An 11,378-nucleotide genomic window follows, 5' to 3' on the forward strand; every position below is an offset into this window, starting at 1 on the left:
TATATCATTTCACATTATCCACTGCTATTCAGTGCAACTGTTGTCCTTACAACAGAGATCTAATCTTTGTCTTTCAGGGTCACATTTCACGGCTCCAACTAAATGAGCTGAAATTTCTACGTCCTCTCAAGTATCCTGCAATAGTAGGTCTTGCCAATTATTATAAAGGGCTTGCACTGAGAATCGCTTTTTGGTACTTGTCCTGATTTCTACTAAATTACTAAAGCATTTTTTAAATTTCCCAGATGTGTCATAGAAAACAGATTGATACCTGGGGCTTTTCATTTAAAATTTCATCATCTTTGTGCTACTAAATATTATTGTGGGATTTGTTTTTGTGATGTTGAAATAACACAAAATCAGTTTGTGCAGCTTGTAGAAAAGCATTTATTGTTAACTCGAGTTTAAGCTGTCAGCACACTATTTATTCTCCATAATAGAAGTCTTTTTTTCAATAAATAAAGTATGACATCATGACTGCTGACAATTTAATCTTGTTATCTCTTCATGATGGCACCTGTTAGTGTGTGGGATATCTTCAAAGTTTCTTAAAAGTCGATGTGTTAAAAGCAGGAAAAATGGGAAAGTGTAGGGATTTGAGCGAGTGTGACAAAGGCCAAACTGTGATGTTTAGGTGACTGAGTGAGCATTTGCAAAACTACAGCTCTTGTGGGGTGTTCACAGTCTTTGCCCTCCCAGGAGTGAAGGCTGGCCCATATGGTCTGATCCAACAGCCAGAAGATTGCAAGATGATGAGGGGAAACCTCGGGTCCTGCCATACGTGTGGATGTTACTTTGACATGTGTAAGCATTGTTGCAGATAATGTACACCCTTTCGTGGAAATGGTATACCCTGATGGCTGTGGCCTCTTTCAGCAGGATAATGCAATCTGTCACAAAGCAAAAACGGTTCAGGAATGGTTTGAGGATCACAGCAACAAGTTTGAGGTGTTAACTTGGCCTCCAAACTTTCCAACTTTCAATTCAGTTGAGCATCTGTGGGATGTGCTAGACAAATAAATGGAAACACAGAGGCTTCACCTCACAACTTACAGGACTTAAAGTATGTGTTTTGCCAGATACCACTGCACATCTTCAGGGGTCTAGTAGAGTCCATGGCTCGATGGGTCAGGGCTGTTTTGAGTTCAATAAGAAAGAGCAGTGTATATTATATATATGGTTAAACCGTTTTTACTGTTAAGTTTATAGATTTTTTTTGTTTGTTTTAATAAAATAACTCACTAAGGCTACCTTTATTCACTTACAGGTAAAAGAGTGGCTGATTATTCATCAAAGATGAATTGATTCTAAGAGTTTACTTCATTCTGAGTATTTTGAGGGATTTTTTAAAATAATCTTTTTATTATCCAATTTATTATCCAATTATCTGAAAGGTTATTAAAAATGCATCATGCATATATGCAATTTCAAGATGACTGAAAAAGAAGTTTAATAAACCACGAGTCCTATTTAAAATGCCTCATTTAACCTCCTAAGACCCGAACTCTTCCACGGCATGCATTTTTAATTTCTCTTTGATATTTGGGCTGATTGGGACCTGATTAATGTAAAAACAAAGAATTACCAGATTTTTTTTAACCTGATTTTTGTTTCTAAGAAAAATAAGAGCCACATATGAGGATATTTGTTTAAAATTTCGATAGATCAGTGGCAGTATGATGTCCTCGTAAGTGGATATCAGGCCCTTGTAGAGCAAAATTGAGTATTTTGGTCTAAATAACCCAAAATGTGATGTCCACATATGTGGACGCCAGGTCCTAGGAGGTTAAGCTTATTTTATTCTTATTTAGGCTTGTGCATTTAACCAGTGTTCTCTAAATGTGACAGTTTTGATCATGCACTGCTTTTGTCATTGCAAATCTAAATAGGACTGCTTTCCAATTTCCAAAATCTTGCCTCAACATATTTAAGATTAAGTGTTGGATACATTAAATAACTGGGTTGTCCTGTGTGGGGTTTTTCTTTCAGAGAATTTCCTCTCTGTATCACACCCAAACCCTTGTCTTAGTTAACAGTCTCAAATGTGGCCTTCAGGACAGAATTCAGAACAGGTCCTATCTTCTTCTCTGGCCCTTATCTCACTGGAGTGTCCTTCGTAGACCATATAAAGATCAGAGACACACTTTACTTTGCTGTCACTGCCAAAGACAGACATGCTGCCTGCTGTTGTAAAGCTCTGCTGTGGAATTTCCTACCCACATATAAAGAACATAGCAGGTAAACCTTCCACAACCTACAGAAGGACTTTCTCCTTTTTATTCCTATTCATGCAAACAATGCATTCTCAGTAAGTCTCCTAAGCTGTTTTATTTTTCATTCAATCATGCAGGACTTCAACGCACTGCCATGGCAGTGATAGGTCAGGAGATCACGCACCTGCAGCAGTGGGGACAAATCGAGAACCACAAGAGACAGCAAACTGGTTTAAATCATAATGGTAAAATATAACTGTGTTATTTTTATTAAATGTTTTAGATTGCTTTTGCCAAAATATTACAAACAGCTGACTTTTGCAGAGGCCAAGCTAAAAGATATAAAACCTGTGCCAGCAAAAGAAGATCAGCTGTACGTACAACATGGACAAGAAGCAATGAGGAAGGCTCTCTCTGTTTTGGAGGAGAAAGAAGGATGGAAGTTGGAGGTTGCTGAGGTAACATCTAATTAATAAAAATGCCATTAAAGCACTTTCATTAAAGTTCATCAATGGTCACCGCACTCTGAAAAATCTTGCATTAAGTAAACAGTGGATCATGAACCTGTGTTTTTTTCCTCTTTAGAGTAATGGCGATACGATCTGTAGCAAAGTGATTCCAGGGGGCAGGAAAGTCTTTAGGCTGGAGGCAGTGTTGGACGCCAGTGTGGATGAGCTCTATAACATCCTGTTTGTCAGAGTTGAAGAATTACACCAGTGGAACCCAAGCATACAGCAAATCAAAGTGAGCAACTCACCTTTCAACAACTTGGAAACTGGATCAACTGCAAAACTTTAAGCTATAAAAATACCAGAGTTTAAACATACACAAATACTATTTAAGCTATATTCAAAGTTTTCCAACATGTCCTGTCTGCAAATTAGTCTTTATAACCAACCTATAGTTGTCATGCTGCATATTCACATCAACAAATGCATTTTCCGACTGCTACAAAAAATCCATACACAGGTTTTGCAAATGAAAAGCAAATGCTGTTGGTTTCGTGTGTTGTAGGTTCTAAAACGTATTGGTCTACAAACAATTGTCATCCACGAAGTTTCAACTGGGACAGCAGGAAATGTGATTGGAAAGAGGGATTTCCTGAGTGTCAGACACACCTGCAAACAAAGGTCCAGCGTTTATATTGGAGGAGCAGCAGTTCAGCTGGAGTCATTACCCCCTCAGGCAGGCTTTGTAAGGTACGTCTGCAGACGAGGCACTAATCCTTCATTGTCATATCTAAAATGATACTCAACAGCTTAATTGAACTTTTTCTTATTTAAAGAGTCTGAGTTAATCTTAGTCATCCATGAAGGGAGATAAAATAATACAAATGGGGGAAAAATTGTCTTGATGCGCGCTGACGTTTAAATTTTTCCATACAACCTAAGCTAATTTCAGTGGAGAAAAAAATATGAGGAGAGCTAAAGTTAATTTTCATAGCCAATTATATATTAAATGCTGCTGGGATGCGTTTTAGGGAAGCTATGTGGCAGTGATGCCAAACTAAATATTAATACAAGCATGATTATTTGTCTACAGTGATCAGTGATAGAGTCATGTTTAGTAGGTATAACATGCTATCGTAACATGTTCCACAAAAATAATAGCTTGGGTTAACTGGGAAAGTCATTAGAGCTGACATCATTATGTATTAAGTAGTGAACAGAATTTAAAGTTTGCCTAATGATGGTGCTAATTATAAAATGTAGGAGTCACCAGTAGGTGAATTTCATTTGGAGGAGATCATGGCTATTTGTAGCAAGTTTTATTCCAATTGCTGAGATATTTTATTATGTAATCTTAAATGATCAACAGATGGGTCAAAGTTGGTGGGAAGAGCAAGGTAAATCTTAGTTTAATACATTAAAATACATTTCTGTCTGAGGTCAACCAACTCCTCCAAACCAAACTATGCACATAGATACATCTTAGGCCCCTGAAGGTTGTTATATATATCATATTTTAACATACTATTGCCAATCAAACCACCAAGCAACAGGCTAAAAATGCCTTTTTTTTTTCTTTTTTCTTTTTTTAGCATTTATGCACCTTTAATAGCTTATAAAAGAAATTTGAATTCCCTGGCCAACGGCATGAAAAGGCCAAAGAACCACATGCATTGTATGATTACTGATAATTAAAATAAAGACAGGCGAGGCTAAAAGAAATTCGAAAACTAAAACACATTTTTTTGCGTGAGTACAGAGCTGAGCATGGACCAACCTGCATCATCATACAGGCCCTGGATGAAGATTCAACGAAAAGTCGCTTCACGTGGCTTCTTAATATGGAAGTAAAGGTAAATTCATTAATTAATAAATGTAAATCTGCACATGCAAAATAATGCAGGGTTCTATTATACATTACACATATACAAACTGGCCATTTCACACTGTATATGTTAAACAACTCATGAACAAAAACAATGTACACATTTCCTCTGTTTCTGTAAAAGTGAACTAAATGAGAAGATTTTTCTTATTGCATTTCTCAGGTTTTCCTTTTTAAATCCTGTCAGTAAATGTAATGCACTGTGTACAAGTCAAAATCTCAGTGTTTGCTTTATCAACTGCATCTCATGGTGTTTTAGAGCTGCTCGAGAGTGCTCTTCCCTCATAGAGATGGTTGAGCTAAGAACAGCAAGAAAAGGCCATGAGATGTGGTTCAAAGCTTGGGAAAATAAGTGGACTCTGTGTTAATATTATTCAAAAGCGAACAATATCTACATATGAACAATGCATAATTATTGTACAGCAGCAGACCACCTACCTGCACCTCACTCTCTCTTTTTGTTGTTGACTGACAGTCAACAAATACCATTCAGGCGTCTAATAAATGTCACTTTATTCTCAGGGCTGGCTGCCAAAGTCTATTGTCAATCAGGCTTTGCCTCGGGTGCAGCTGGATTTCACCAGACACCTCCGCAGACGTCTCAGCCTTGGCTGACTCAGTCACTCGGTCTGTGTGACACCCACACCACAGTACCACCTTGTCATTGCTCACAGAAGAAGATGGGTGGCACAGTGAATGCCTGGTTACTCGGCGAAATGATAACAGTTTTAAGGAGATAGGAAATGCAGCGTCTTATTTTTACACAGCAGAGCTGGCAGAGATCAGTGCCAGCCTGGCAGAAGAAGACTGGCAATTATTGTCACATTGTGCCACTCAAACCTCATTAAGATTTGATTAAGAGGCATCACTTGTCTCTTGATACACCCTGTATATGACTGGACGTAGTTAATAAAGTGCTTGAATGTGTTTCAGTGCCAGTGATTTATTTCTAAGAGTTAGATCAGGCAGAATGAATGTGTGAACTGGATGTGTTTGATTGAAACACACTTGGCCATGATGAATGCGCACCACTCAGGGGAGTAAAAAAGATCAAAGTAAAATATAACTGCAGTAAATGGATATGAGCAGAGGAAAGAGCAAAAGCAACATCTTTCAAATGTGTTTTACTTTGTTCACCATACCACTTAAAAATTCAATAAATATTAACATTAAAGCTTTCATTTAGGTACGTATATACAAGAATTATACAATAAAAATAATGACGTTATGAACCGCAATGCAGGACTGGTGTAACAGTACGCCCAACCACAGTGTAGACAGCATGGCCTGTATTTTGCAATTGCAACACAACTTTTCATAACTTGAAATTTACACTATATACATTATTATCTGAAAAACATCAGTTACAAAAAAAATATATATCATAATGCGTTATATTCTGAAAAGCATTTTAAAGCATTAATTGACTGACGTCCACAAAAACAGACAGCGGGCATGCTACAGTGGGGATGGCTTGCAAACGGTCATGATTTTTCCTGTCAGTGAGGATAATCAGCGGTATGTCGGACACCAAAAAAGAGCACCAGGGATAGAGAAGCCACTGAGCTCCCTGCCAGGAGTGATGGCATGAGGTTTGGAGGGTACCTCCAGGATAACTGTAGAATTCAAGAGTGCTTGATTGTGATCAGTTAGTAAGGTAATACGATTATACCATTGTCTTGGATGTATATTTAATAAGCATATTCAATTTGTTAAAAAACAAACAAACATCAAGCTAGGAGGAAAAACAGCTAGAAATGTAAGAACATCCGACAATCTGACAGTTGGTTAAATAATAATTTGGTGTAATGACTCTCTGAATTTAGCTTCTATCTTTAAATACTTGTTTTTAATCATTTAAGTTCATTTGCTTTTAGATCATGTCAAGTATTTTAATTCCAATTCACTCTTTACCTGAATTACCTGAATGCAGTTTTTACCAGACTGGTTGAGCCGAGATTAGCAGCTCATAACAGATCGAGGGTAAGCGACATGACCACATGGCTAATTAGCATATCTTATATATGCACATTTATCAAGCTATTGCTCTTTTGTTATTAATGGAGCTAAATTGACACTCATAATCTTTGTACCGACACAAATTGAGTTTTTTAAAGTAAAAAAAAAAGTTCAGTAGATGCCTGGTTGTATTTCCCTGCAATGTTTGACTAGGCCTTTAGCTAGCAACTTAGTCACAACAGTAGCTGAGGTGTCAACTGATCATCACCTAGTGGTGAGTTGGATCCTGTGGCAAGGGAGGATGCTTCACAGGCCCGGCATTCCAAGATGTTTAGTGAGGGTGCGCTCAGAATATCTGCTAGAAGCCCTAATATATGACATCTTCCTTTCCCACTCAAACTTTGACAACGTTCAAAGGAGGCAGGGGACTTTAGTCCGAACAGACTGTTCCACATCTCCTTTGCCAAGGTGGCTTTACAGAGCTGTGGCTGCAAGTCGGTTGGCACCTGTTGTGGCAACAATGGGGATAAAGGGAGCTGTCAATTTCAAGAAGGAGCCCTATCAGGATGGATTATCATCTGGGACTCCAAATGAGCTCGAGTAGGGGGCCAGGGAGGTTTGTGATTAAACTACTTCTTCTCCAACCCGAACTTAGAAGAGTGGAAGAATATGGATGGATACTGTATAAATAAATGGAATTAGCATGGTATTTGATAGAATACGCCAGGTTAATACATAAGACTTTTTTTGCCAGGGCTTTTTGAGTTTAGACCAATAACTATTATGTACAACATAACAGCTAACCTGCCAGTCCTGTAGCTACTTCTTGCATTTCATATGTGGGTAAAGCTGTCATAAAATGGCATCTGGCAGAGACAATGACACTACACAGGGATAAGGATTTTTTTTTTGTCTTTAAAAAATGTAGCTCTATATTATAAATACAGTATAAGGTTTATAATTATTCTGGTGGCACACTCCAGACCCCATAGCTGGCACGTGCACCTCCAAAACCATAGTCTATGACCTCCTTATGTTCACGAGTTTAATAGTAGTTCTAATGCACTTGAAAAAACAACAGGCTTGCACAACTGTACACAGATAAAAACATGAATGTAGCAATGCAGTCATCACATTTTGAAGTCATTTTAGTTTACAGCACCTTTGTTTAAACTTTTTTTTCTCCATTTCATATTTGAAGCACACACGGCCGAGCGACGCCGTGCACCAGATCGCTCTGAAGTTTTGATGAGGTAACCACCACTGGGCTGGTCTAAGTTCACTATCATGGACAGAAAAATAATAATAATAATAATAAAAAAAAAAAGAAAAACTTTGAGTAAATCACATACTGCAAAGGGTGTGCTGATGTTTGAGACCATTTCACCGAACAGCACATTCACAACATTGTTCACTGTTCATTTCTGAGCCGACAAGTTTCTGTGACTGGAGTCCCTCTCTGATCCTAAAGTGTCCCTTCTTGATCTTGCAGCAGCTGGGCCTAAAGTGCTGTTTGGGCTGTGCTCTTTAGAGGCACCTCCACTTGAGTCTGCTGTAGGCCGTGGCGGCCCCGGAGGTAGAACTGGCCCAGCATCTGAATCTCTCTTTCCAGCAGTGAGAAAGGATTCGCTGGTGGGATGCTGGGGCGGAGCAGCATTTGTCTGTGGTGAAGTTTGAGAAGTGGCAGCTGTAGTTGGCACCGGGGTAGTGAAAAGACGCCGTCGAGTGATGGCTTTAGTGGTTTTTGGCGGGGTCTGTGTTGTGGTGACATGAGGTGGCTTGGAAGAGGCAGGATGAGAAAGAGCTGAGATGTCAGGTTCAGCTAAGGCTACTGGGGTGTGAAAGTCAGGAACATGGGTAGTGAGGCTTTCTTTCTTGTCACAAGACTCACAGCAAAGCTTATAATATCCAGGGATGGAACAATACCGGGAAAGGACTTCCATTTGGCAGAAAATCGATTTATCCCCCAGACATGGCTCATCTAGTAATAACAGGACAGAGAACATCACTAAAAACTGCGGTGAAATGAACATTTCTACTTCTACTCTGTTTATATTGATTTCAGAAAAAAATTGCATTGTAGCTTACTTGAAGAGATTTTTTGGACAGGGTTTTCTGGAACTCTTAGATAGACAGCTTCGTCTTTTATTGTAGAGTTTTCCATTATTTGTTCGTCGAGAGAAGACCCTGGATGTCCTGAAGAGTGTAACAGCAAAAAACAAAACAAAACTGGGGTTAAAAAAAAGCCATGACAGAAAAAGCTTCTGGGAATCTGTTTCTTTTACAGGAAAACAGAACTTTGTTGTTCACAGGGCACGGAGTGCAAACTGGAATTCTTTGTGTTCCTTTGTGTATTTTCAAAGCACATAATTTTCCACTTACTACCAATGCAAGGAAAAAGAAAAGAACTGAAAGAACTGGAGGCACTCAGCTCTTTGAAGAGGAAGCAAAATGAGAAAGGCTGAGGAAGGGCACTGGTGCAGAAATATTTAAGGTCTTAAAGAAGTGTCTTTATGTGCACAGGATATTTAATACAAAGAGCATTAACAGAAAATGTATTCAGTCCTGAAAAAAAGTGTTTGCCTATGTGGGTCTCAAGGGTCTTATGCAGCAATCTTGTAACCATTAGTGAGACAAAGTTGGTTTTGGAAGATTTCTGCTCATGTTCACGAGGCAAATCTTGTGTTACACTACACTTCTCTAAAATCTACTGCAAGGATTATGATAACATGTGCAAGACTCATAATGCATTTACTTGTCACAAGTCAGAAGCAGAAGCAGTGTCCTTTTAATGGTGTATGTGAGACTAGTAGCAAGGTGGCCAAATCTCTCCTCTATTAGCACGTACATGCATGTGCATCTCACCTGAACATAGTCCCAATTTGCAAATGAGGATTGTTTCCGGTTTCTCGCCCTCGCATTCTCCAATGGTGTTGTCACTGGTCTTGCATACCACCTGCCTCTGCTGAATGCCTTCGCCACAGGTCACTGAGCACTGCGACACACCCAACGCACACAAACACACACACAAATATGTTTTATTTTCATCAGCTTTCATCGAGAAGAAGAAGAAGAAGAAGAAGAAGAAGAAGAAGAAGAAGAAGAAGAAGAAGAAGATCCTGTCTCACCTGAGACCATGCTCCTGTCCTCCACTGAGCAGGACATACAGTATGGTTGCAGGCTCTCCTTATCTCTGGACGTTCATCAGTGCAGTGTTTGCTGTGGACCACTTTGTTGGTACCATTGTGAAGCGCCTGCATGCACTGCACCACCCTGGTTTGGTACCCGAGTTTTCCACAGGTCTTACTGCAAGGACTCCACTCTTCTACCACCCACCTATCAAGAGAGCATTGTGTTTGAATAAAACTATCCCTCTCATTCCAAAATTAAATAACCTTTCTACACTAGTTTTTACATCCTCACTAAAATGGTAAAAGTCATGTCAGAGTGGCCATACGGTATGAAAGCAATTTTAAAAGTTGCTGATAGAGCTGCAGTGCTGTAGTTTAAAGTCACTCACGTGGGCTGGCTGCAGTCTTGGGTGTTGCAGCGTTTTCGGATGGGTTTGGGCTTTTTGCCGGTTTCACAAAAGTTACGATGCACCAAACGGCTATCACTCTTCCTCCTGCATCCATATTTGGTGTACTGTATGCCTAATGGATATAAAATTACACAAGGAATGTACCAGCAAGACTATAGATCATATACCATGTGACCTCCATAACTTTGTAAAAAATAATTTTATATAGAGTCCCAAATTTTCAGAGATTCAAAAGTAATTGGACAAAGAAATTCAACTTGTAAAAAATCTAATTTGACGTTCTTGTTCTTAAATGTGTAGCCAGTAGTTTGCAGCTTGCTGTAAACCGTCTGCATTGATTTCTTGATTGTAGTCTTTCACAATGATACCTCCTTAAGGTAGGTAAGGTGCTCTTAGTTCTTCTCCTGCAGAGAAATAATTCTGCAATCATGCATTTTTGTTGTTTTCTGCAGTCTTTCAAGCCTTTTGATGATGCTGAGCTGGCTAGTGCATTCATTCTTGTAAAGACTAGAGTCTCGATTTAGACAATCCCAAAGTTTTTGCTCTCTGTCTGAGGGGTTCATTTTAGTTTTCCAATCTAATGATGACCTCCATTACTTGCATCAATGTCTCTTTGGACCTCATATTAAGAGTTTCAGCAGCTAAAGAAGTTCAACAAGTTCAACACTCAGAATCAACTCCAGATCCAGAACACGGAAACAGGCTTCATCTGGCCATGACGCTTCTTATCAGTCAGTTGTACAATTAGCTTAGAGCCTGTGAAAATAGGGGACTGTGTATAAAACTAGTGGTAATAATAAACAGTTATTATTGAATTAAAGCTAAATATCTCCACTTCAATCACATCTTGATCGCTTGATTTAAAATTGCCTGTATGGATGCACAGAGGCAAAAACACAAATATATAGTAGGGTCCAAAAGTCGGAGACTACACAGAAAAGCTGTCAAAGCTTAAAATAATCAAAAAATGTGAAGTTGAATGATTCTGGACTCTTTGTTGGTAACTATATCATCCCATCAGTGCATTTAGATAACACTTAGGCGTGTTTGATCAGTGCATCAAAAGTAAACCCTCTAGCAGCAGTTTGCTTTTTAGAAATATCAAGTTTTAAGCTTAAAAACCTGCTTATAAAGAGACATTTTGGTGGGAGGAAACATGAAATCAGAGCTAAGTAAAAGCCTCAGAAACTAAAGTCTCAATCTAAGTAAGGTGGAGCTTTCTCACAGTCAAATCTAGGCTTGATGCAAAGTTTTCTAAGAGAGCACTGCATGACAGTCTACGCCACTTTGAAGAAACTGGAACACTTTATCTAAAGCAAAGGTCAGGCAGA

General features: G+C 38.9%; 2 protein-coding genes across 2 annotated transcripts in view; one reads left to right on the top strand and one right to left on the bottom strand.

Annotated features, from left to right (window-relative positions):
- Window positions 1–2,167: 2,167 nt before the first annotated feature.
- Window positions 2,168–5,475, top strand: star2 (steroidogenic acute regulatory protein 2). Its single transcript, XM_005736425.1, has 7 exons — window positions 2,168–2,238; window positions 2,351–2,458; window positions 2,538–2,671; window positions 2,799–2,957; window positions 3,228–3,412; window positions 4,422–4,515; window positions 5,070–5,475. Exons 1-7 carry the CDS (start codon window positions 2,175–2,177, stop codon window positions 5,160–5,162), a joined length of 837 nt encoding a protein of 278 aa, XP_005736482.1. The 5' UTR covers window positions 2,168–2,174; the 3' UTR covers window positions 5,163–5,475.
- Window positions 5,476–5,671: 196 nt separating this feature from the next.
- The window catches only part of adamts14 (ADAM metallopeptidase with thrombospondin type 1 motif, 14), a 54,703-nt gene continuing 48,996 nt past the window's right edge, over window positions 5,672–11,378 (bottom strand). The window contains exons 16-21 of the mRNA XM_013911659.1: window positions 10,645–10,666; window positions 10,027–10,199; window positions 9,635–9,842; window positions 9,372–9,501; window positions 8,595–8,702; window positions 5,672–8,487 (exon numbers count right to left, since the gene is read on the bottom strand). Coding sequence (XP_013767113.1) covers window positions 7,925–8,487; window positions 8,595–8,702; window positions 9,372–9,501; window positions 9,635–9,842; window positions 10,027–10,199; window positions 10,645–10,666 — 1,204 coding nt within the window. The 3' untranslated portion in view covers window positions 5,672–7,924. The remainder of the gene's footprint in view (window positions 8,488–8,594; window positions 8,703–9,371; window positions 9,502–9,634; window positions 9,843–10,026; window positions 10,200–10,644; window positions 10,667–11,378) is intronic.

The sequence above is a fragment of the Pundamilia nyererei genome, unplaced genomic scaffold, assembly GCF_000239375.1.
Source record: "Pundamilia nyererei isolate P.nyererei 1_Seehausen unplaced genomic scaffold, PunNye1.0 scaffold00069, whole genome shotgun sequence".
NCBI classification, from domain to species: Eukaryota; Metazoa; Chordata; class Actinopteri; order Cichliformes; family Cichlidae; genus Pundamilia; species Pundamilia nyererei.